The sequence below is a fragment of the Acomys russatus genome, chromosome 29 (assembly GCF_903995435.1).
Source record: "Acomys russatus chromosome 29, mAcoRus1.1, whole genome shotgun sequence".
NCBI classification, from domain to species: Eukaryota; Metazoa; Chordata; class Mammalia; order Rodentia; family Muridae; genus Acomys; species Acomys russatus.
This window is the reverse complement of record NC_067165.1, coordinates 13,802,438-13,827,848: the sequence shown is the minus strand read 5'-3', so window position 1 is coordinate 13,827,848 and position 25,411 is coordinate 13,802,438. Positions and strand designations below refer to the sequence as shown.

General features: G+C 51.4%; 1 protein-coding gene across 8 annotated transcripts in view; it reads left to right on the top strand.

Moving 5' to 3' along the window:
* St3gal3 (ST3 beta-galactoside alpha-2,3-sialyltransferase 3) overlaps nt 1–25,411 on the top strand; it is a 204,010-nt gene that overhangs the window by 171,684 nt on the left and 6,915 nt on the right. For 6 of the 8 annotated variants that reach the window (XM_051172210.1, XM_051172205.1, XM_051172206.1 and 3 more), the window contains 7 exons: nt 991–1,085; nt 5,649–5,712; nt 6,185–6,280; nt 6,557–6,743; nt 18,696–18,863; nt 23,345–23,491; nt 23,667–23,813. In XM_051172210.1, the coding sequence (XP_051028167.1) occupies nt 991–1,085; nt 5,649–5,712; nt 6,185–6,280; nt 6,557–6,743; nt 18,696–18,863; nt 23,345–23,491; nt 23,667–23,813 (904 nt within the window). The remainder of the gene's footprint in view (nt 1–990; nt 1,086–5,648; nt 5,713–6,184; nt 6,281–6,556; nt 6,744–18,695; nt 18,864–23,344; nt 23,492–23,666; nt 23,814–25,411) is intronic. The other 2 variants (XM_051172212.1, XM_051172211.1) reach the window with 1 other exon arrangement.

Below are 25,411 nucleotides of genomic sequence, written 5' to 3'. Positions count from 1 at the left end.
GAGCGCCCGCAGCGGAATTCTCAGCACAAGTCAGTGTGCTGGCCGCCTCCAAGGTTGCCAGCCTGTGAGGGGTGTGGGACCAGGGTGCTGTGGAGTGTCTTCCAGGCATCTCCGAAGAGCTTGACTCCTCCTATGTCACTGCCCACTACCCCTCACTTGCCCTTACATTTCTTGTGATCTGTCCAGTCATCCCCAAGCCTCCAGCCTGCCCTGGCCAAAAAGATATTCTGCCATTCCTCCCTTATAACTCAACATCCTCCCTCCCTCCCTCCCTCCCTCCCTCTCCCCCCTCCCCTCCCCTGCCCTCTCTCTTTCTTTCCTTTCCTTTCCATCTTTCCTGTGACCCAAGTGAATCTCCTTAAACTCTATGAGTCACTTCCCCGCCTTCATAGGAACTTAGGGTACACCAACAAGCATACCCTGGTTCTGGCTGTGCTGACCTCTCATGTCAGCCCTGCACCCTAATCATAGAACTCTGATTTTGCTTTTTCCTTCCTAGCAACATTCTCTCTCTCCGGTACTTTTCCCACTTTGCTGTGTCATCGTGAGTCTGCCTTCCTCCTCATCCTGGGTGGTCTGACTCCCAGAATCCTCTCCAGCATTCTGTCTCCCCGATACTGGCTGGGTTTTTGGATACTTTTGTGCTCCTCTGGCACTGTCTTATCCCTGTGTTCCCAGACTGGAGGAACATAGTGGGCAGGAGCGAGTGGAGATGGGGCCCTGGATAACCTTCGGAGGGCTTCCAGCTCTCAGACATTAATCCACGCTGAGCAGAGCTCGTCCCTCTACTCCCCCAGCCAAATAAAGACTGACCAGGCCTACTTTCTCACACTCAAGTTCTACTCAGTAAAATCAGCAACTACCCAGTTAACAGGCTGGGAGGGGAGGGTTGTACTGGAAGGTGGAGGGTGGCTTCACAGAGCCATCACCAAGGCAATGTGCGAAGAACCAACCAGCCCTATAGCCTATTGCGTTGTTGCTGTATTCCAGGTTCTCCAAGCCAGCACCCATGTTCCTGGATAACTCCTTTCGCAAGTGGGCTAGGATCCGGGAGTTTGTGCCACCTTTTGGGATCAAAGGTCAAGGTATGTTGGGAACCCTTTAAACATTAAACACCCCGTCTCCCCGTGTTAACTCCCTGTAATTCAAGACGGCTCTGTATCTTTAGAAACTCTGCACCGGGGGCTGGTGAGATGACTCGGTGTGGAAAGGTGTTTGCTGCTAAGTCTGATGACCTGAGTCCCATGTCTGGGACCCACAAAGTGGAAGGCAGAGCTGACTATGATAAATTGCCCTTTGATTCCATGGTGCACATGTGTAAGCGGGTGTGCACATGAGCACGTGTGTGTGTGTGTGTGTGTGTGTGTGTGTGTGTGTGTGTGTGTGTGTGTGTGTGTGTAGGGAGAGTAGAGTCATTGTGGTGCACACCTTTAATCACAGAAGCAGAGGCAGGAAGAGTTCGGAGCCAGCCTGCTCTACTTAACAAGTTCCAGGACAGCCGGGGCTACGTAACGAGACCCTGTCTCAACAAAACAGAGCGGATCCTTTCTAGAGAGTGTTCTGTCTCTTTTCCACCCTGCACTCGCCAGAGCTGGGTCTGGGAGACGCACACATGCAGTCCCTTTGTTCAGAGCTCTAGTCTAGGGAAGGAGCAGGTCCTCAGAGCAGGGCCAGACTCCAGTGCCATGAGGTCGCAGAAGAGATGCACCAGAGACGTTGTAATAGTGCTGCAGCTACATGGAAAAGATAGACAGACAGACAGACATACAGACAGCAACACCAACATAACACCGGCTCCTGTAATCCCCACCCAATGTCTTTCATCCTTAGCTTTCCCTCTAATTGTTTTTTTTTTTTTTTTTCCTGTCCCAAACTAACCTTTCTCTCTTTATCTAGTGCCCCGCCCCTCCTAACTTCACCTTAGGGACCCCTTCCCCAGAGCCCTGCTTCTTTGCCAAGTTCCTTGCTGTTTCATGGCTTGATGGGAGGGTCAGATGCCTATACTTACCTTCTGCCTAGCTGTGACCTTGCACGGGCTTCTTAGCCTGTGTGCGCTTGAGTTTTCTGTCAGCTAAATAGGAATCATTCTGTTGTTTAATGCTTATGGTCAGAATTAAGAAAAGAGCTGTTGAAGGGACATAACATTTGTCCAGGAGACGAAGCCCTCTCCTCTGCTAGCCTAGCCCTCCCTGGAAAGAAGACAAACAGGCAAAAATGCGGTCGGACTGGGGTTCACACCTCAAGCCTTTAATAGGCACAGCCAATGGGTTATGTTAAGCCATATGAAGAGCTCCTTCTTCAGCGCTTGTATCCAGGCAGACTCCTCCCCCCTCCTCAGGACTGACTAAGTAGCTCCAAAGGCCAGCGAAGGCCATTAGAGTCCCCAGCCAGCAAGTAGAGAGCAGCCCCTCACATGTGCCCTTCAGTAGAAAGCAAAGCCCCATCTGTGTCCTCATCCGTGGTCAGTTAATAGTAAAGACCTCTTTCTTAGGTAAATTGGGAGGTGAGAAAAGAAGGGAATGAGAGGTCTTCCCCACTGTAAGGTCAATCGGGAGGCACTTAGTGTAGAACCTTGCTAAGGATTCTCAGCCCATCCAGCTCGTGGGGCGCATGCGCATCCTCCCGGTTCTCACGCGCAGCCTGAATAGTCTTCTTGCCTGCTGCTTCAGGGCACCTGTTAATGCCTCTGTGCAATGGAAAGGGTGCTTCTGGTTGTTCACGTGACCTCTTGCTGTACCCGAAATTGTGTGTGTGTGTGTGTGTGTGTGTGAGAGAGAGAGAGAGAGACAGAGAGACAGAGACAGACAGACAGACTCACCATGTAGCCCTAGCTGGCCAAGAACTTACAAAAATACACCTGCCTCTGCCTCCTGAGTACTGGCATGAAAAGCATGCATGCTGCCATGCCCAGCTGAAGGGCTGAGGTGTAGCTAGTAGAGAGCTTGCCTAGCATATGCAAGGCTGTCTAGACTCAACCCCCAGTACAACAAAAACCAAGTAAAACAAAAAGGCAGAAAGTTTTATATTGCTTTTGATTTTGGAGGCCTCTTCTCCACATGAAATGTAAGGACTACCATACAGCTCAACTGGTAGAGCGTTTGCCTGGCATATATAAAGCCTGGAGTTCGGCCCCAGGACCTCATAAAACCAGGCTTGGTGGCACGTGCTTGAAATCCTAGCCCTTGGGAGGTAAAGGCAGAAGGATCAAAAGTTCAAGGTCGCTTTCAGCTACAAATCAAGCCCTTGGGGGCTGGATTCATGAGATCCTGTCTCAGAATTAATAAAATAAGTAAAATAATATGATGGGCATCATACACTGTCTTTCTAATTTATAAAATAAAGCATGATGGGGGCTGGAGAGATGGCTCAGTGGTTAAGGGCACTGACTGCTCTTCTAGAGGACCCGGGTTCAGTTCCCAGCATCCTCCTGGTGGCTTTCAGCCATCTGTAACTCCAGCCTAGGAGATCTCATGCCCTCTTCTGGCCTCCATGGGCACCAGACACGCAGAGGGTGTACAGCCACACTGAGGACAAAACAGCTGTATATTTAAAAAGAAAAGCAATAAAGTACGAGCCACAAGAGAGCTTCTAGGTGCCTTCCCATGAACTGTCCCCTCCCAATACCATTATCCTTGTTTTGATGTTGGCATTTCATGTCTCTTTGGCTTGAGTTTTATTTTTGCTATACATTCACAGATCCATTAAACATAAATCAGTTATTTATGGGGTACAGTGATGAATACTTTAATCTCAGTACTTGGGAGGCAGAGGCAGGCAGATCTCCTTGAGTTTCAAGCCAGCCAGGGCTTTAGACTTTGTTTTGAAAGTGTGTGTGTGTGTGTGTGTGTGTGTGTGTGTGTGTGTGTGTTGATTTTGTTATGTTTTTAAACTTTATAGGTTTCATTAAATATGCATGTATATATGTATGCATTTTTTCCCAGAGCTGAGGATTGAACCCAGAACCTTGCACTTGCTAGGCAAGTGCTCTACCACTGAGCTAAATCCCCAGCCCCCATGTGTACATTTTTATGTTGATATTTTGCATATAGATTAGCTTGATCTGCATTGGTACACATAGCTATGTGTCACCAATGGGGTTTTGCTTGGTTTTGTTATCGATGTTGTTGTCATTATTGTTTTACTGCCACGTAGTAGTTCATGCCCCACGTGTAATTTTTCTTTGGTGTACGATTCAGCTGCTTCTAGCACTTTGCAATTGCAAACAATTCTGTGGTGGAGAGTCTCACCCATGTCTCCTCATGTGTACTTCACAGCACAGGTTCGGTCTATATGCACCGTCTTCTTGCTTCATTACTACAGTGCCTTCCACCACGGTAGCACCAGGCTGCTTGTCCATAGAGCAGTGGCTCCCAACCTTCCTAATGCTGTGGCCTCTTATACAGCTCCTCATGTTATGGTGACACCCCCCCCCAACCTTAAAGCCATTTCATGGGCTGGAGAGATGGCTCAGAGGTTAAGAGCACTGACTGCTCTTCCAAAGGTCCTGAGTTCAATTCCCAGCAACCACATGGTGGCTCACACCCATCTATAATGAGATCTGATGCCTTCTTCGGGTCTTCAGGTGTACATGAAGGCAGAGTACTGTATACTTAATAATAAATAAATGAATCTATAAGAGAAACATTTCATTGCTACTTCATAACTGTGGTTTTGCTACTGCTATGAATCGTAAATCTCTGATGTGCGACCTCCAAAGGGGTCACGACCCACAGATTGAGAACTGCTGCCATAGGTCTTCTATGTACATTATATCTTCCCAACAACTCAGCAAAGTAGGGATGCCACCATTGTCTTAGAGGCGAGAAAATAAGAGCTCAAAGGAAGGGGCTGATTTGTGGCAGGTCACGGGGTCTTATGTAGGAGAACTAGAACCCGAGGGAGCCAACCGCGTCTCCTCCGTTACATCTGAATGTTCCTGCTGCCCACAGTTTAAAGGCGAGCAGTCATCCAAAGACCAGAAAGGTGAGGTCTTCTCTCAGATCAGGCTCTGGGAGAGCAGAGATCCCAGGGTCTGGGCTGAGAGTGTACTGAGTGGAGTGCTGGTGGGCAGATGACAAACTGCAGATGGTGTGACGGGTGAGGGAGAAGAGGCAGCATAGCAAAGAGCAGGATCAGAGGTGGGCAGTCCGGAGTGACCAGGGGTCTGCGGAAAAAGGGAAGGCTGTATCACACACCGAGGCAAGGGGTCTACTCGGGTGAGCCCTTCAGCCATTAGTTGGCTGATTTGTTCCCTGGAATCTGCTCCTTGAGACACGGTGCTAAGACATCAGTGGTCTATCTCTGACTAGAGACTCCCATTCCAAGCAAAGCCCTGGCGTAGGGACACATGCCCCAGGGTCTAGCAATGGCGCCTCAGAAACCCAGACAAGGCTCCAAGGAAGGATTGTGGGACGAAGGTACGTGCTGGGGGTAGAGCCTGGCTCCCAGCACAGCCGAGTTCGCCTGTTACCTTACCTCCATCTCCTGGCTCCAGGAGGAGTGGAAACTAACGGTGGCTGGGCCCAGCCTTGTGTCTGCAGCTCCCCTCTACCCACCCCCACCTCCATTCTATCCCCAGACCTGGGCCTCCCAGTGAGATTACTAGCAAATATGTCTCACTAACAGTCACCTCCCTCCTCTCTCCACAGACAATCTGATCAAAGCCATCTTGTCAGTCACCAAAGAGTATCGCCTGACCCCTGCCTTGGACAGGTGAGCGCCCCCCCCCCCTTCCCCCTAGCCCTCCGGCATGCGCAGATATGCTGTGGTCCAGTTGTTCTTTCTGGATTTGGAAAGCTGCTCTGCCATACCCCCCACGCATACACAGTGCACACACTGTGGGCAGGGTATATAAGTAGGGACCGAGCGTACCCCTGCCTCGTAAAGCACTTTACAAGGCTTCTCGGTCCTCTGATGTTTGGGCTTAAGAACTGAAGGTGACTGGGGAGTTGATAGAGGCAGCTAACGGGAACAGAGCTCTGAAGCCAATAGACTTCTTAGAAGAAGTGTCAGACACTAGCTGTGCCAGAGTGTCCCAAGGTCTCTAGCTTCCTGAGATATGGCTCTGAACTCCTTCCAGAAGTGCTGCATGTCCTCTGCCAAAGTCACAGTAGAGTCCAGAGCAAGGAGGCAAAGGGAAAGAAAGCTGGGGACCGCCTTCACAGGCCTCTGCTCTCTCCCTCAGCCTGCAGTGCCGCCGCTGCATCATTGTGGGCAACGGAGGGGTCCTCGCAAACAAGTCTCTGGGGTCACGGATTGATGACTACGACATTGTGGTCAGGTGAGCTCCCTTAAACCTTGGGCACATGTATGTTGGGGGCCCAAATCCCAACCCCCCCCCCTGCATTGAGAACTGTCCTGACCATCTGGTCATCTAGCCTGGCGGGGGGGGGGGGCGGTTAATGGAAGCCTCAAGAGTGCTGCTGGGTTGGCGGGGTTTTAAAAAGGAACAAGGACGTGGCCTGGATTCCCACTCTGCGCCTGGGGTGCTTGGGGTTCAGGGTGCCTCCCCAAACACAGGCCCAAGGCCAGCTCTGACTGCACCGGCTCGTTGTAGACTGAACTCAGCACCTGTGAAGGGCTTTGAGAGGGACGTGGGCAGCAAGACCACCCTGCGCATCACCTACCCTGAGGGCGCCATGCAGCGGCCTGAGCAGTATGAGCGAGACTCTCTCTTTGTCCTCGCCGGCTTCAAGTGGCAGGACTTCAAGTGGCTGAAGTACATCGTCTACAAGGAGAGAGTGGTGAGCTCCTACTACAAGCACCCTTCTCCTGCCCCCAGCCTCCCAGGCGGCCCCTCCCCCCACCGGGCCCCACAAAGAACAAATAGGAAACTTCAAATTGACCCAAAGCTAAAAGACAGCAAATCCAGCAAGGTACAGAGGCCGATGGCAGGGTGCCTACCAGGCTCCCGGGGCTAATATGCCTGTCCTTTGCTGCTTCCCTCCAGATAAGCAGGGGCTTCCTCAGCCTTGTGTCTCTGATCCCAGGGAATCCCTATGGCCAGCCTCCAGGCTACTCCCAGCTTTCACAGCCTCCTGCCCTTTGCCTGTAGCTGCCTCCCTGGCCCCTCTTCTCTTCCATGGAGCCTTTCTGACTGCTCTTAACAGCCTTACCTCCTCCTCAGCAAGGAAAGAAAGCCTTCTGGGGCCATTCTACAGGGACAGAGTCAGCTCCCAAACTCACAAATCCAGACCATTCTCTATCTTGTATTTTAACTGCAGGCCTGTAGGTTGGTCTCCAGGCTGCCACTGTGCTGACTGCTCCAAGGTGGCCAGGATCTGGGCCCATGTGTTTAGGGAGTACATGTGGTAGAGTAGGGTCACATTGCCCATGAGTGACTACCCACTGGGGCCCCTCCTGAGACCTCTGTATCCCAGTTCCTGGGCCTGCAGGGACACTTGCCAACTTGTCTGAGTCTGTCTCCCACTCCCAGACCCTTGTCTCCTCCCCTCCAGCTGTCATCAGCCACTCAGGGGAGGGGCACGCAGATCTCAGGCCATTCATTTCCCGATACCCAAGCCTCATCCTGGAGACTGATGTCAGATTACCCTCTGCCTTCAGTAAGGAGCTGGTTGTTCTGGATGTTGGGAACAGCTTAACCTGCCTATGAGGAGCTCAGTGCAATTTGATTTGAATCCACAGCCCTTTCCAAGCAAGGCCTAATACAGGCAGTGTCAAGTGGGTAGCAAGCAAGAGAGAAAACAGAAGTCAGATCCAGAAGCTCAAGGTGGGTGGGACAGCGGGGAAGGCAGCCCATCTCAGAATTAGGCTGAGTGAAGTAGTTGGCTATGTTGGGTGCAGTCCAGGTCTCCAAAGGGCAGGAAAGGGTGAAGACACAAGTGCTTGGATTGGCTTTAACCAGCCCCAGCTTCAAGCAGGCCTCTTGTCTCCCAAACTAGGGTGGGAATGGGGTTAGAGGAGCACCCCTCTCTTTTCAGAATCCCTCCAGCCTTTCTGTTTGCCTTAAGGTAACAGCCAAGCACTGTAGAGGGAGAAATAGGAGTGAATTGGATCTGCCTCAGTGAATCCTTTGCATATATGCTCTCTGCCTATCAGCCCACCTGTTCCTGACCCACAGACACCTAAGAAAGCCCAAGGTTTCTCAGAGCCAGAGAGCAGGGCCCTAATCCAATTAAGTGCCCCCGCCCCATGGTGCCTGTCACTACAGATGCTTTGGAATTGGCTTAAACACCAGTTCCTGCTTCCTGAGGAGCAGTCTGAGAAAAGTGGGAGACAGTCCCAATTCCCTGGGGACAGCAGACCAGAGCTGCACAGCAGACAGCTGTGTATGGTCACCTCTACCTCCAAGAGCACCAAGGCCAGTGGAAGCAGAGCCCTTCCTTTCTATTCAAGGCAGGAAGGCAAGAGTCAACTGAAGTGGGGGGGGGGGGCAGAGATCAGCCCCCCTGCTGCTCCCAGAAGGCAGAGGCACAGTGTGGGGTATGCTCAAGCCCTCACTCGGCCCTGTCCTAGCCACACGTGGCCTTCCTCAGTGTAGTAGGGAGAGGGAATGTGGCAGACAGTCCTCTGAAATCCTGTGGGCTTTCTGTGGCACCACAGCACAATGGCTTTGGGCTTCTGAATGAGCCACCAAGTCATGCCCAGTAATAGTCACGCCTTTCTCCACATCCCAAGTGTGTCTTAGTCAGTGTTCTATTTGCTGCGAAGAAACACCGTGACCACAGCAACTCTTATTTTTCAAAAAGCATGTAATTGAGGCTGGCTTACAGTTTCAGAGATTTAGTCAGTTATCATCCTGGTGGGGAGAATGGCAGCACGCAGGCAGACATGGTGCTGGAGATGTAGCCGAGAGTTCTATGGGATCCGCAGGCAGCACACAGAGAGAGAACCACTGGGCATGCCTCAAAGCCCACTCCTAATGACATGCTTCCTCCAGCAAGGCCACGCCTCTTAGTCCTTGCAAATAATGCCACTCCCTGGTGACCTAGCATTCAAATCTATAAGCTTATGAAGGCTATTTTTATTCAAACCACTATACCAGGTAAAACTCCAGAGGCCCATTGTTGAGTGCCCCTCCCCCAAGCCTGAGGTCGATGGCCTCCTGCCACATCTCCAGGCTGCGCATCACTTCTCAGATAGTATAGGTGTCAAGCCAGGTTGCCTTTCCCAGCCCTCCCCACTGTGTCTGGGGTTCAGCCACAGGCTTGGCCTGCTCATGCAGCGATGATTCTAGCTGCTTAGCCTCTGGCTGCTGGCAAGCGCTATGCCTGTCTAGGGTTTCACCTGCAGAATTCTGGCAGGAGGTGGCTTCGCTTCCAGGGCCAGAGCTGGCTCAGCAGGCATGAGACCCAGACACCTACTTGCTCCTGCTGCTACATTGCCTATGGCACATCCCTTTCTGGTACCCAGGAGCCCAGAGCACTGGGAACAGGGAAGATGTTAATGGCTCTACCCTTCCCTGGGTGTCACCACTTGGTTTTCTTTATTTTTTTAAATTAATTTATTCAAATTACATCTCAATTGTTATCTCTTCACTTGTATCCTCCCATTCCTCCCTCCCTCCCTCTTTCACTTTATTACTCTCCCCTAGGTCTGTGAAAGAAGGGGACATCCTACCCCACCATATAGTCACAGCCTATCAGGTCTCATCTTGGCAGCCTGCTTATCCTTTCTTTGAGTGCCACCAGGCCTCCCCACCAAGGGAAGTGGTCAAATATGGGGCACCAGAGTTCGAAGTCTGAATCAGTCCCCGCTCTCCACATAACTGTGGAGAATGTCCTGTCCATTGGCTAGATCAGAGTAGTGGTTCAATGCTTACTTCAGGTATTATCCTTGGTTGGTGCATGCTGGCAAGGATGTGGAGAGAGGGAAACACTCCTTCATTGCTGGTGGGAGTGCAAACTTGTCCCACTTGGTTTTCTAACACACTAGACAAGGGCAGCAATCTCCAAACAGATTACAAAAACCATTTACCTCCCTGGTCCTAGGAACTTTGATCAAGCCAGCAAGGGACATATGATAGGGGCTCCCAGCAGGCTGTGTGTCCAGCAAAGCACTGGTGGATACTGAGTGGATCTGAGGCTAAGAGGGAGAGCAGAGCCAGAGGGAGGGAGAAGCAGCCAGATGTTACTAAGTCCCGGATGGGAGCCTCAGCTCAGAAAAAAGATCTTTTCCGAGTCAGACTGCCACCTCCCCTGTGCAGTCACCTGTTTGCCAGGCATCAGTGTAATGTGAGCTCTGAGCCAGCCCCTAGGACTTCAAAGAGACAAATTCAGTTCTGTTCCAAACCAGAAGTTACTCACAGTCTAATGGGAGACACCGTCCCTGAAACTACAATGATTGTGCAGTGTAAGACGTGCCGTGATTGAGGAGCCCTCTAAAGCAAGCTGGGGCAGACAGGGAAGGCCAGGAGAAGACCTCCTGAAAGACACTGCCTAGCTGGAGGGGGAAGGAAGAGGTGGGAGTGAGTCGGGTGTTTCAGACAAGAGGAACCATAAACATGGAGACTCTGGGAGGCCATGCTTCACTCATACCCTAAGACTTGTGTGGACAGCGCACACAGCCATTGATGTCAGAACTTGCGGCCCAGTGTCCCAGATGCTGTAGCCCATCATCATCCTGGCCCTGCATGAAGACTGGGGAGGAAAGGGCATGAGAAGGACAGAGTACCTCATCTGGCCACTCAGGCTGCCACCTTGTGCTCCTGCCAGCCTTCCCAGGTGGCCCAGGGCTGCAGAGCCCCCGTGGGGCCTTTCCTTTCTCCCTCGTCATCTTCCCACTGATATTAGGAATCTGATATCTCCTGTCTGGACTGGGCCAGTGTGGCTGTGCTCCCAACATGCAGAGGGAAGGGAAAGAAGAAGGCCCGAGATGGCCCTTGGATAGTCACCACAGGCTTGACCTTACAGTGATATGTTCTTTCCCCAGGGAGGGGCGGCAGGATCTCAGAGGCCAGCCTGGCTCCCACATTCATGCTCAGGAGGTGGCGTCGGTTTGGGCTTTGGTTTTGGGGGGTTTTGTTTGTTTGTTTTTGTTTTCCGAGAAGCTGGCATGAAACTCACCATGTAACCCAGGCTTGCCTTGAACTCAGGGAAGTCTTTCAGCCTCTGCCTCCCAAGTGTTGGGATCATAGATGTGTGTCACCCGCCTCAGCTGATGTTTTTAAGAATTAAGGTAGCATAGACATTAAAACCTAGCACAAACATTGCAGTAAGTTCTCAGCTGTAGCAGTTCCTGGGGGTTTCACTCTGTAGCCCTGGCTGGGCCTGAACCATTTTCAATCTTCTTGCTGCAGCCTCCAGAGTGCCCAGACTCCGGCTACGCCAACATTCTTAGCAGGTTTTGTTTTGTTTTGTTTTGTTTGTTTACTGGTGGCTGCGGTTAGAGGAGCCCCATTGAACTGGGAAGTGAAGCGTTTTTTCTATCTATGCTGTGGGATCTAGTCTAGAGAGTGACCCAAAAGGAGGAGTCAGACCAGGTCCAGAGAATAGGGGAGCCCTCTGTGGACCAACAGTAGAGCTAGCCGAGTAGTCTGGTAACTCTACAGGGCAGACAGGGCCATCAGGTCCCTGAATACGAGGCCTTACTGGACAGGGCCCCAATTAGGGATTGCATGCCATCCATACTTGAGCGTCTTCCCTGTTCTGACTGACCTGAGAGAACTTTGCTCAGGGGAGCTGGCTGGGGGACTTGCCTCACCTCTGGGAGACACAGGCAGGCCCTCCTTGTGCCCCAACTGGAGAACAAGTGGTCACAGACCCCTCTCCATGCCTCTGCTGATGTTTTCTTGGCAGGCCATCACCAGTGGCCATATGTTTCCACCAGCCATTGCTCCATGCAGGAGTCAGAAGGCCTTCCCGTGTCGTGCCCATTGCTTCCTCCACCGTAGACTCAAATGCTCAGGAGCAGGACTGGTCCCCGCCGCCTTCTCCTCTTCATCATCACTTCCTTCTGTGCCCTGTTGCTCATGCCTTATGAGAACTGTCACTCCCCGTGTCTTCCTGCTCCTCCCATTCCTCTTCCTTGTTTCTTTTCCCTCTCTCCCTTTCCCCATATCATCATCATCACCATCACCATCACCACCACCACCACCATCATTGTGGCGCCTGCGCCACTGCAGTACCGAGTCAAGGGCAAGGGACTGCGGATTTAACACAGAATAAAACAGCGATCCTTCGTGCTAAGAGAGCAGCAGCCTTTATTCGGCACCCAAAGAGCCTTTTTAAAGGCAGCAAAGCAGGCATACCACTCGCAGGCGAAATCCCTCAAGAGGTGATTGCGCACACGAGGGAAAGTCCCAAGGAAGGGGAGGGCGGGCACGTTCTCAGAGCAGTAAACATGACTAGCTGACCGACATAAGCACAGACACACGGAAGCTGCTAAAAACAGGCCGTGCAAGAGCAAGACAGGCAGGCAGCCCAGGCTGGCCTGGTTCCCACACATCATCATCATCATCATCATCAGTCGTTTACGTTCTTCTGTTCTCAGCTTTCCTTGAATCCCCCAATTCCGTCCTCATAACAACCCTCTTAGACTGGTACCGTTGCCATCCTCAGTGTAGAGACCAGGAGGCCAAGGCCCAGATATGATGGAGTGCCTGGCTGAAGTAACAAGCTAGTTAAGTAGTTAGGAATTGGGTGTAAACCCCACATCTGGCTGCCCCAGCAATCCCTGTGAGGAGTCTGACCACATGCCTTTCTGCCTACAATCCTCTGGGTCTGCCCCCTTCCTGCCGTGGCCTGGGAGAACCCTGTGTCCTTAGTTCTTGCACATGACAGGCCCCGGTGCATGCCTGCCTGACAGCTGTCCCATGGATGGCCGAGGCAGCTGCTGCTCATGCTCCTAAGTGGTAGATCCGCATTGTGAGTCAAAGCTGTCTCATGCTGACTGTTGACTGTAGCCTTTCTTGCTTACTCACTGGCCCATTCATTCAAATCCAGACCAGTCGCCAACGCCATGCCAAGCCCTTGGGCTACCATTGTCACCCCTCTTACTTGACACCCCTGCCACACCTTTTTTATGCATCCAGCCGGTCCAGTACCAGAGACTGAATGTCACCACACAGAGAGAAAATGCAGCCAAGGCTGTAGCTCATGGCGTCCCTTTGCCAGCGTCCTGTCCCTAGTCATCAGTCTTCCCCGTTGCTCTCTCTCTCTCTCTCTCTCTCTCATCGCCGCCGTCAGCTCTGCTGGGCCTGTAAGTGAGCACGCATCAGTGAACTTCCCAGCCTCCCGTCCACAGATGTGTATTAGTTACTTTTCTGTCGCTGTGATGAAACACCATGACAAAGGCACTTAGAGAAGGAAGGGCTTATGGAGGCTTCCTGTTCCAGAGGGCTGTGAGTCCACTGTGGCCGGAGACCGCTGTCATGGCAGCAGGGACAGCTGAGAGCTCACATCCCTAGCCACAAGCAGGAAGCAGAGAGTAGACTAGAGCTGTTTTGAGGCCACACCTCCTCCAGCAAGGCCACGCCTCCTAAGCCTACCCAAACAGTTCCACCAACTGGGCACCAAGTACTCAAACATCTGAGCCTATCGGGACCATTCTCATACAGACACACCGCAGTAAAACCCACATCTGCTTCTGTTCTCCTCTTCCGCCACCCCTGGCCTTCTGGACCAGATTCCTTTTTTTTTTTTTTTTTTTTTCCCTGAGCCAGGAGTCCTTCTCTCCTCCCCTGAGGTGGTCTTCTCTCCTCCGTCTCCTCGCCTCCATTGCTGAGCCTCTCCTCACATCTGTCTATTCATTCAGGTCCTTCTCTCTTTAAAAATAGGCCTGTGAGCTGCCAGTGTGGCTCAGTGGGGAAGGGGCGACCGCCACCAAACCCGCCGACCTGAGGTTGTGGCCTGGAACTGCACGATGGGAGGAAAGAAAGCTGCCTCCCACCGGACGTCCTGCAGTCCCCAGCATAAGCTGTGGCAAGGTTGTCACCGCGGGCTTACCACGTGACCCGTGATGTTAGCCGGCATCCCTCGGAAGCCTCCACTCCCGCCGTTCTCTCTTCGCCCCTATGCCTTCTTCAATCTTTGATTAACCAGCTCTGTAATCAGCCCTTCTATAAACGGCTCTGCTCCTGCAATTTCAGCAGCTTCCTGGGTCTCTGCTTCCGGTCAGGCCTCCTCCAGTGCGCTCGCCATGTGCGCACGCCTTCAGAACCATGCTGGCACGTCCCCATGGCTGGCTAGTTTTTAGTGTGACGTCTCATACCAACACCGTCAGTATCGCCTGCAATCTCGATGTTTGGGTGAGGGTCCCACCTTAGAACTTCTGAATGAGGAACTTGGAGGTGGCCAGTGGCCTGTTTTTTTAATGAGTCATCCCCCCACCCCACCCCCTTGTAAGAACCACTGGCCTGCAGGACCGAATTCAAACTCTGACATCCCCAGAACCTCTCTTGTCTGTGCCGTCAACACCAAACTGTGTGTCCTATTTCACACTACTGCATTCAGCCTGTACTGTCCAGGGCGGTTAGGACCCCTCTCATAGGCCCCCGGAGGCAGGAGCCATTTTATCTATTGCAAGCCCAGGCTCTTCTGCAGTGTTGGAGCAGAGCTGACATTCTTGAATGAATAAACATGGAAACTGAGGCTGGTAGCTTCTGAGGAGTCAGGATTTTAACCAGACTCTGGGGCTCACAGTCTGGATCTTTCCTCTCTATGAAGCTGCCTCTTGCTTTCGTGACCCGGAAGGTGATCCGTTTGTGGTCTGGACCCTTGTGTCCTCTTCATCTCTTGCTTCTCCTGAGGAGCCTCATTAGCAGTTCCAAGAAGGTTCCTCCACAAAGAAAACAAAAGCGGAACAGTTTCTGGCTTCCTGCCTGAGCTGCCGGTGGCCCGCAGCCACCCCAAACTGACTCTTTGTTCTTGGCTTTTACCAAATATAGCTTTCAAAAAGGTTGTTTGACCCCCCCCCCCTTTGTAGCATACATCAACATAAATCCCAAGCGGACTAAAAAGCAGAATATAAAAATACAACTAAAGGATGGATATACTGGGTCTCACCGCGTTGCCCAGGCTGGGCTTGAACTTTCAGCCATCTTCCCAGCTCCGCCTTCCAGATTCTGGGATTTGCAGGTGTGAGACCCCACAACTAGCTGGAAATTTTGAAGAAAATAGAATAGATACCAAACTCTTTTCTTTAAAAAAAAAAAAAAACTTTGAAAATTATTTTACATTTATTACTTATGGGGGTCATGTACCACAGCTCTCGTGTGACAGAGGACAACTTACAAGAGTGAGTTCTCTCTGCAGTATATGGGTTCAGTGGATCAAACTCGGGCGGGCTGGAGGTTCTAGAGACCAAACTCCGGTTGTCAGGCTTGACAGCAAGAATCCTTACCTGCTGAGCCATCTTTCTGCCCCACCCCCATCCCTTTATTCAGAGACAGGCTCTAACTGTGTTGTCCTGCCTCTGCCACCCCAGTGCTGGGGTTAAGCATGTGCACCACCACACCCGGTCCTCCCTGCTTCTCCTTTTATCTTTTTGTTTAATTGAATTGAATTCCCTAGCTTTTTTTGGGGGGGGGAGGGGGAGGGAGGTCTCAAGAGAGGGTTTCTCTGTGTAACCCTGGCTGTCCTGGACTCACTTTGTAAACCAAGCTGGCTTCAAATTCACAGCAATCCACCTGCCTCTGCCTCCTGGATACTGAGATTCAAGGCTTGCGTCACCACGCCTGGCTGAATTCCCTGTCTTGAACTGTTAGGAGGCTGGCTCCCTGTGCTTCGATTACAGGTGTGAGCCCCCATGCTTGGCAGGAAGGGACAAACTTTTAAGGCCCAGAAGTGCTAGAAGAAACCTAAACAATATCCATTTAAGTCAAACAGAAATACTACTCTAGACATTTTGAAAAGTATGTTTAGAAAATACAATGGGCAAAGGTTTATTATTCTGGGGCTGCTAGGAAAGCCGTCAGAGCCCTGCAGCTAAGAGGAGGGGTGCACAGGCTGCAGAGGAGACATGAGGAGGAAACTACAACACAAGTGTGCGCAGCCCGCCCAGCAGTGGGAGACATGCACGCACAGGCAGCAGGGTGCCACTTGTCACCCATCACGTTTTCAAAAAATATGTTGAAATTGTACATGAAATTACACATAGTACAGTGGCAAGAGTGGGGAGACGGGTGCTCTCAGGTTATATGGGGAGGGACGGGTTTTGGAAAGGAAGTGACACACGGTGCCAAGAACTGTCCCCCAAAGGAAGGAAAACCCTACATAAACGATTTTTATCATGCTGGTATTTATAATAGCCAAATCCAAACATGACCCAAGGGATTGGTTACACAAACTATGGCTGTCACTGCTGAGTGGAGCGGGTAGCAGCAACATAGCCAGTCTACAGTGGGTGTGGACATCTGGAGCCGCCGTCACGGTCATTCTCCTAGTCTTTGCGTGTGAGGAAGGATGGTGAACAGAGAGCTGGATTCTATGTTACGTACTGAAACTATTGTCTTAATTGGGGTTTTGGGGGTTTTTTGTTTTGTTTTATTTTTGGTTCTTTTTCGAGACAGAGTTTCTCTGTGTAGCCTTGTCTGTCCCAGTCTTGCTTCATAGACCAAGCTGGCTTCGAACTCACAAAGATCCACCTGCCTCCACCTCTCTTAGTGCTGGGATTACAGACATGTACCACTGCCCCTGGCTAGTCTTAATTGAGTTTTTCCTGCTGTGAAGAGACACCACAACCATGGCAACTCATATAAAGGAAAACATTTCATTGGGGCTGGTTTACAGTTTCAGGGATTCAGCCCATTATCGTGAGTTCGAGAGGCATGGCAGGCAGACGTGGTGCTGGAGAGGGAGCTGCATCGGGATTGGCTGGCTGCAGGAAGAGACTGGCTTGAGCATCTGAGGCCTCAAAGTCCACCCCCTAAGGATGCACTTCCCTTACTCCAACAAAGGCCACACCTCCCAACAGTACCACTTACCAGCCTGTGGGGCTCATTTTCCTTCAAACCACCACAGCCACATATGACACAGCTGTAGAGACCAATGGGATGGTGAACATGCCAACCTTTGACACTCCAGTTGCTTTCTGAGAAGTGAGATTGGGCCCAGTAAGCACCTTCTGCCCACTGTGGAGAATGCCCAGCCTCAGGGCCAAGAGGAGCTGAGTCAGGGCAAGCCCCAGGCCTGGCAGAAGGGAACAAATGCTACCCTGGTCAAAAGGGTCCAACTGTTTGTCTCTTTGCCCCTGGGACACTTACTGTAAATTCCATGTCCTAACTGGCTGCCTTGCAATCTCTAGCCTCATGAGGAGACTGGCCAGATGAGGGAGGTTTCCAGCACAGAGGATAGCACTGGCAAGCTGTGTGGTTTTTGTTTGTTTGTTTATTTGTTGTTTTTAGTGAATTAAAAACCATTCCGTTCAGCTGGGCAGTGATGGCGTATGCTTTTAGTCCCAGCACTCAGGAGGCAGAGGCAGGTAGATCTCTGAGTTCGAGGCCAGCCTGGTCTACAGAGTGAGTTCCTCCCAGGATAGCCAGGGCTACGCAGAGAAACCCCATTTCAAAAGCAACAACAACAACAACAAAAACAAAAACACTAGTTCATCTGGTATGTCGCCAGAAAGGTGCTACCCTTATAGTGAGTAAAGAAAAGCATGTCCTCCTTACGTACTCAGGCCACATCCGGGGGGATGGAGTGAAGAAAACTATGGAAAGGCAAAGAGCCCACCCAGGCTCACCTACCCTTTTGAGTCCCTTGCCATGTCCTGGAGAATTCCATATCTCCTACTCTGACAGGGCGGAGGCCACTTCCATCCTTGAAGGTAGAATGTTGCTCTGAATCCTCCTCCCACCCCGGGAAGGCTGTTTGTGGGGCCTGTGAGCCGAGTTGGGCTATACAGAGAGAGGAGGCCACAAACAGGAGAAGGCCTTACCATGTGGGAAGGAGGGCGGCTCCTCTCCTTGTAAGTCTCAGGTCCGATTTCCAGATTCCAGCTCTACCCTCTGTGGCAGTTTTTTTGTTTTTTGTTTTTTTAAGGAAAGGTGGACTGTGCTTTATCTCACAGCCTGATAGACTGATTTATAACTTCCTAATGCCTGGAGTATGGATTTTATTTTCTCATTTATGGTTGCAGGGCAGGGCGTCAAGCCCAGGGCCTTGATCCTACTAGACAAGCACTTCAGCACTGAGCTCGCCCCCTCTGGCAAAGCGGGAAGTGTTCTTAACCACTGGCCCGCTCTCTAGTCTCTGGACCTATTATTATAAAGACTTACAGTAACAGAAGCTAACAGGAGCTGACCTCGAGCCAGATGTTTTATATGCATGACTCCTGTCATAACAACAACAAACCGCTGTAAGGCTGGGGCTGGTAACTCTTTACCCTGTAGTGGAAGATAATAAGACTTAGAAAGGACATAGACTGAGCAGCCAGGAGTTTGGGTTGAATCTTAGACCCACACACTCTTAGCCTTTACCACCAGCCGTCCCAGAGGGCAGTGGGAGCCACTGAGGACTTTAGCCCTGAGAAGGTGAGGACCAGACCAATGCAGGGAAGTACAAGGAACAGAAAGATGATGGTAAGGTGGTGGCTGATGCAATGGCCCTAGGAATTCCTGTGGCCCATCCTGAGGCAGGAGCAGCGGGCAACATTCAGAGTGAACACATCCGATCTGTCACTGCAGAAAGCCAGGCTATCACTGTCCTCAGACTCCTCAGAAGAAATCCTCCACAGGGACCAAGAAATACCGTGGTAACAGGACCCTTTTGGGGAGACACCCTTATTTTCTTTTCCAGATCTTTTTTCCAGTTGGTTCTGGTTATTCTGAGAAGAGCAAAGCAGGTTGCATCAGCAGGAGCCTGGCAGCTCCGCACACAGGAGCCTGCCCAGACTTGACTAAGGCAGGGACATTCCTGGAGGAGGGAGTGACAAGGAATGCAACCCACAGCTATCCTCAAGGAGAGGTGCGGTGCCATTGACTGGCTTCTGGGTTGTGTCCTGTGGGTGGGAGAAGTGAGATGTAAGCAGCCTTTGTGACAGTGTGCCCAGCAGCAGGCAGGCCTCTAGCACCCAGTTCCTGCAGTAACCAGTGGGGGCGGGCAGAGGCGGAGGTGGGGAGGGGAAGCTGGCCCCACACTCCCATGTCTGAATGGGTGCAGGTGTGGACCTGTGCAGGTGTGCATGCGTGCTGGCCTCTCTGTGGTGGCTGACACCTCCAGCCACACCCTCTGTTTCAATCTCTTTGGCTTCTGCAACAGTCGGTCATAATAGGAAAGATTTATTAAGTTCTTGCCGCATACCCGACACTGCCAAGTACAATCAAACACAGCATCTCCTTTAATCCCTTTGGCTTTCTGGGAAGTCGGTCTTGTCATCCCTGTTTTATGCAAGAGGAACCTGGGGCTTAACCAGATGACGTGATGTGCCCCAGGTCACAGAGATGTGGAATTGGGGTGTGAACCTCAGTTTTCCACACTGCAAAGCCTGTCCCATGCAGACTTCTGAGGAGTCATGGGGGTGCTTGTTTGGTGTTAGGAGATGGACTGAGATTTGGTTGGTACCTCATAGTTTTATTTATTTATGATTTTTTTGTTTATGTTTATGGGTATTTTTGCCTACATGTACATGTGTGTACTCCATGTATGCCTGGTGCAAGAAAAGGGCATCAGATCCCTGAGACTGGAGATAAAGACAGTTGTGAACACGGGGCTAGAGAGATGGCTCAGCGGTTAAGAGTACTGACCGCTCATCCAAAGGACCCAGAGTTCAATTCTCAGCACCCCACACGGCAGCTCACAACTGTCTGTAACTCCAAGATCTGATACCCTCACACAGACACACATGCAGGCAAAACACCAATGCACATACAATAAAAAAAAAAAAAAAAGACAGTTGTGAACTGCCATATTGAGTGTTAGGAACTGAACCTGGTCCTCGGAAGAGCAGCCAGTGTTCTTAGCCACTGAGCCATTTCTCCAGCCAGGGAAACAAAAACTCATATCACGCCTTGTTCTTACGATCGTGCTTGTCCCTGAATTCCCAAAGAAGCTTTACCTCGGGACAACGGCCAATGAGAAGAAGCAGAAGAAACGCTGAAATGTGCCACGGCCTGTGAGGCTTCCTGGGACTTGGGACCTGAGTGTGGGACTCTTACCCAGGGTCCCAGCACTACCCTTAGCCACTTCCGGCTGCCCAAAGCAACACAAATGTCAGAGCTTGCACACATGCTAGGCATGGGCAGAAAGTGTTTGCCTGCTCCCAGGATGCAGGCCCTGCCTCATCTTATCCCATGCTGCACAGAAGCAAGAAGTGAAGAGGAGCTGCTCACGTATGTGTGCACATCAGCATGTATGCACATGTGTGCTTACGTGTGTAAGAGACCACTCACTTCCTACTGGAAATGGGACCCTCTACGTCCTCAGTTAGTCATTTCTCCTTCCAGAAAATTAACCACAAGAAGCAAGGCTGTGGTCTGCCCTTCCCCACTGGCACTTTTTTTCAGATTCTTAGAGGGATTTGCAATACACTGGCTAATTCCCTCTAGTTTCACATAGTGGTTTAGATACTGGCTGAGAACCGAATGATGGTTTCCATGACAATGCCTCGAATCACGGGAAGATCCCAGCTTCCAGAGTGGAACCCATCTTAGATGTGCCCCACTGTGCCAGCTGTATATGTGCCCCCAGCATGTTCCCGAGGGACCCCTGACCCACCTCAGAGCTCTCAGAAGGCAACAGGGAGATAGATGCCTTTCCTCTGTGCTGTAGACTCCCTGAAAGGGAACAGCGATGCTAAGGTATACTGGCCCGGCAGCAAGACACCTGCCTTGGAACCAAAACGCTAGGTTTCAATCTAGGCCCAGCCTGGAAGGTTCTGTGAGTCTGAGAGTCTTCCTTTGTGCCTGTGACATAGATGAAAGAAGAGGTAGGTAAGGGAGCCTCGTGCCTTCCCTCACCCCTGCAGCTCCTGGAGATGGGGGACACCGTGATTTCTTTCTCCTCTTCAGGTGTGTGGGAACAGGCACAGGCAGAAGCCTGGGGGTGGCCTGTTGGGGCCTGCTGAGCTCTGGAGAAGAGACAGGTCTGAGACATGGTGGCCAGCACACTGCCACTTCTGGACACCCCATCACAGCCTGGCCCATCCAGGAAGGCGTGTCTCCATAACTCTATCCGATAGCTCAGCCTGTTCTCTTCCGTGCTGGGCCTATGTCATCCTGTTGTTCTGTTCCTGAGGCCGGTGGAGGAACTTTGGGAGAATGTCCTTACCCCTTTCAGTAACCTTGCTCTGCCCCAGCTGGTCTGGGTCCTGCGCTACAGAAATGAATCCAAGAGGAGCCCGGGCCTGTACAGTTCTCACAGTGACCCACATGGTAAACGTGCAGTGTCTCTGGTTTGTCTGTTAGGAATCTCTTCCTGGCTGAGAGTCCCCACTCCAGTGAGCTACAGCTGAACCCCAGGGCTGAGGCCCTTGATTCTGTTTTATCATCTCACAAACGCTAGTGGGCACTTCTTTCTTGGGGTACATCAGGAGAGATGAGCAAAAGGCAAAAAGCTATGTGGTAAAATTCCTAAAAAATTTAGATATCTGGCATTTCCTTTATGGGGCTGTGTCCAGTATCACTTGGCTGAACTGCTTTTGTTAACTTTTGGAGATTGTCCTGCACCTCAAATTCGTAAGTACCCCCACCTGCAGCCTGGACATGTGGGTCTCTGCCTGACTAGCGTGAGGATGGCCCTGGGTTGCCGAGTAACTGTCTCTTGCCATTTCTATGAGATCTTACTGATTATTTTTTCATGATTTTTGTTTGTCTGTTGGAGCAGGGTCTTGCTATGTAGCCCAGGCTAGCCTCCCTTGAAGCCTATGCCATCCTTCAGGCTCAGCCTCCCAGGTACTAGGATTACAAGACTGTATTACCATGTCTGGCTATTTTTAACTAACTTTTAAAACACGAATCTCGTCGGGCATGTGCCTGTAATCCCAGCACTTGGGAGGCAGAGGCAGGCAGATCTCCGAGTTCGAGACCAGCCTGGTCTACAAAGCAAGTCCAGGACAGCCAAGACTACACAGAAAAACTCTATCTCAAAAAACAAAACAAACAAACAAAAAAAATGAACTTTTTTTTACTACTTGTGGCAGACTTCCCACATTTTTGTTTCTCTCTTAAATTTGCTTGTGTTGTTTTATGTTTCAAAGACTTGTTTATTTTCAACTCTGTGTGTGCACACTGTGTGTGTTCTGAGTTGCATATGTAAGAGTGTGTGTAAACTTGCACTGGGCATGTGGCTCAGTGGTAGAGCATTTGCTGAGCATGCTTTTGGCTCTGGATTTGACCTCAGTGCTGGGGGGAAAAAAACCAAAAAAACACAAAAAAGAAAAAGTCAAAAGTCTTTTTAGGGCTAGTGAGATAGATCAGCAGGTAAAAATACAATGGGGAATTGCAAATAGGGAATCTCCTTTTTCATGTGTGTTTGTTTGTTTATTGTATGTAACACACCCGTATATATGTGAGGGGGTCAAAGGGCAGCTTGGTTCTCTCCTTCCGCCATCTCGCTGGCCTCCGTGGCCTCTTTCTTTGTAGTCAGTGATTGTTTCCTCTTGGCATGCTCAGTTCTCTGTGTCTAGTTGATCTTGCACGTCCGCTAGCAGAGGTAACAAGCTTGCTGCTTTGGAGGCCATGGTAACGGCGCCACGACTGCTTGGATCACCGCTTCCTGCAGCATACCAAGGAGCCCTGTTGTTGTAGGCGTGGTGAAAGGGGAGCTCGCGAAAGTAGCTAAGCGACTGAGTTGGGGGATCTAGACCAGGAAACGCTAGGGGAGGTCAGAGGTCTTGGTGAGGTCGGACAGGAGGAAAGAAGAGACACCATGGCCCTGGGTTGGACATGCATGGGTTTCAGAGGCAGTGAGTCCCCATTTGACGCCATGCACCATGAGGGAGAAAGAACTAGTTTGCATGCACCAGGCCTGACGCCTCCCAGCTCTGCTCAGGGGCAGGACTGAGATCTGAGTGTCATTCTGCAGTTTTGTGACAGCTCATGCAATGTCTTTAATTTCCAGGTCCGCTTTAGCACAGTTGGCTAAGAGAGAGCCAGGAAAGACAGAAAAGGGGGAAGGAGGCGAGCACAGCAGAGCAGATAGGCAGGCTCCTGCTGGGCGCCAGTCCCTGGACCCTTGCTCCTGCACTCAGGCCAGAGCAGCACTCTTTTTGTAACAGCGTCCCACACTTTGTCCTCTGCTCAAAACTCACTTTTGTGCCCTCCACTACAAACCATGACCCCACCACATGTTCAGCCTTCCCCAACACATATATGCCTTGTCACACGTCCCGTGACCCCTCGCTTGCCAAAGCCTCCCTGTGCTGGTTTACACCACGGACCTCAGATTGCCCCTCATCCAAGGCCACCACCGGGTTGCCCAGCTCATGTCTTCTTATGCTGTGCCCACAGAGTGCATCCGATGGCTTCTGGAAGTCTGTGGCCACTCGAGTGCCCAAGGAGCCACCTGAGATTCGCATCCTCAACCCGTACTTCATCCAAGAGGCTGCCTTCACTCTCATTGGACTGCCCTTCAACAACGGCCTCATGGGCAGGGGGGTGAGGAGAACTAGGCAGAGCAGCCTGGGAGGGAAGCGGGTAGGAGGCTCCTTTTGGTGGGGAAAAGGGTATCTTGGAAATGAGCTTCATTAGCTCCGGGGGAGGGAGGGCCAGTGTCAACTCCCCCAGGTCCCTCACCCTCACAGAACTCTACTTCTGTCTTCTCCACTTCCAGAACATCCCAACCCTTGGCAGTGTGGCAGTGACCATGGCACTACATGGCTGTGATGAAGTGGCAGTGGCAGGCTTTGGCTACGACATGAACACACCCAACGCACCCCTGCACTACTATGAAACTGTGCGCATGGCAGCCATCAAAGAGGTGAGAGCTGGGTGGGGGAGGGAGCAGTCTTTGGGTAGAGCCAAAGAGGGGCGTCAGCACAAAGGACAGGCTGCAGCATCTGTACAAAGGAATGAATGCTAAGGGGGGACCAGCGCTAAGAGTTCCCAGAAGGGCCACCTTCACCCACTGCCATCCACCTAGCATGCAGGCCTCTAGCCAACTATGCATTTCTCCCCTAGCCTTCCCCAGAGCCCAGAGCCCTTTTCCTCCGGCTTTCTCCCTGAATGCTTCCCCCACCATGGGCCCTCTTGCACTGGTCCCGCACCTCACCCCTCCTTGCTACAGTTAGACATCATACTCGCCTCTTGCTCCTTCCACCTTTTCCGGCACCAAGCACAGAACTCACCCTGCGTGCTCCCAGGCACTCCATCTGTACAGGCAGCTTCTAGCTCTCCAGGCCTCGTGGGCCCACAGCAATGATACGGCTGGGAGGCAGGGTGAACCCTTCCCGTACATCTGCTTCTGCTGCAGCCTCGCACTCAGCCATGCCTGAACCCCGACAGTCCGCAGGGTGGGTGTGCTTGGAGAAACTGCTCACTCATGCAGGTCCACAGTCCTGTGAATCCAGGGCCTCTGGCAGATACTACCCAACACACACACGCACACACGCACACACGCACACACGCACACACGCACACACCTGCCCAGCAGTCTCTACCTGATCCTCCCCAGCCCTCCCCGACAGCTCCTGAGCCTTATGCTTTGGAGCCTTCTGACCACCTTCCCTCCTGCAGTGAGAAATATGAAGGTATCGATAGGACTTGCAGGGCCCTGTCCCAGAGTGAGCACCTCCTTTGCACTCTTCACCCCTCTCCAACCCTTTACCCCCTCACCTTAGTTCATTTCCCTCGAAGTTACCAGTAACCCATCTCAAGAATGCTAAATCTTAAAAAAAAAAAAAAAGCTAAATCTAATAGATATGTATACATATATATACACACACATGCCATCTTTCTTTGTTTTCATTTGTTTACCTACTGTTGTTGTGGTGGGTGCATTGTTGCATTGTGCCATGGTACACATGTGGCAGTCAGAGGACAACTGTTTGGATTCAGTTTCTCTTCCCACTGTAGGTTCTGGGGATCAAACTCAGGTGGTCAGGCTGATACAGCAAGTGTTTTTATTCTCCATCCATGGACCATCTTTCCTGATTGCACAGAAACTTTGAGGGTTTTTTTGTTTTTGTTTTTGTTCTTTTGTTTTTTGAGACAGGGTTTCTCTTATAGTCCTGGCTGTTCTGGACTGGCTTTGTAGACCCAGGCTGGCCTCAAACTCACAGAGATTCCCCCTGCCTCTGCCTCCCGAGTGCTGGGATTAAAGGTGTGCACCACCACACCGGGCCAGAAACGTTTTTTATACTGACCACTTCTTCCTGCTTAGGCTCCCCTAACTTCTAGTGTTTCTGGCTTTTTTGAGACAGGTTTTTTTTCCTCTGTGTAACCCGGCTGTCCTGGAACTCACTCTGTAGAACTAGGCTGGCCTCAAACTCACTGAGATCCTCCTGCCTCTGCCTCTAGAGTGCTGGGAGTCTAACTCCCAATTCTCAGCATTAGGCTTGGTGTGGTAGCCCAGGTCTT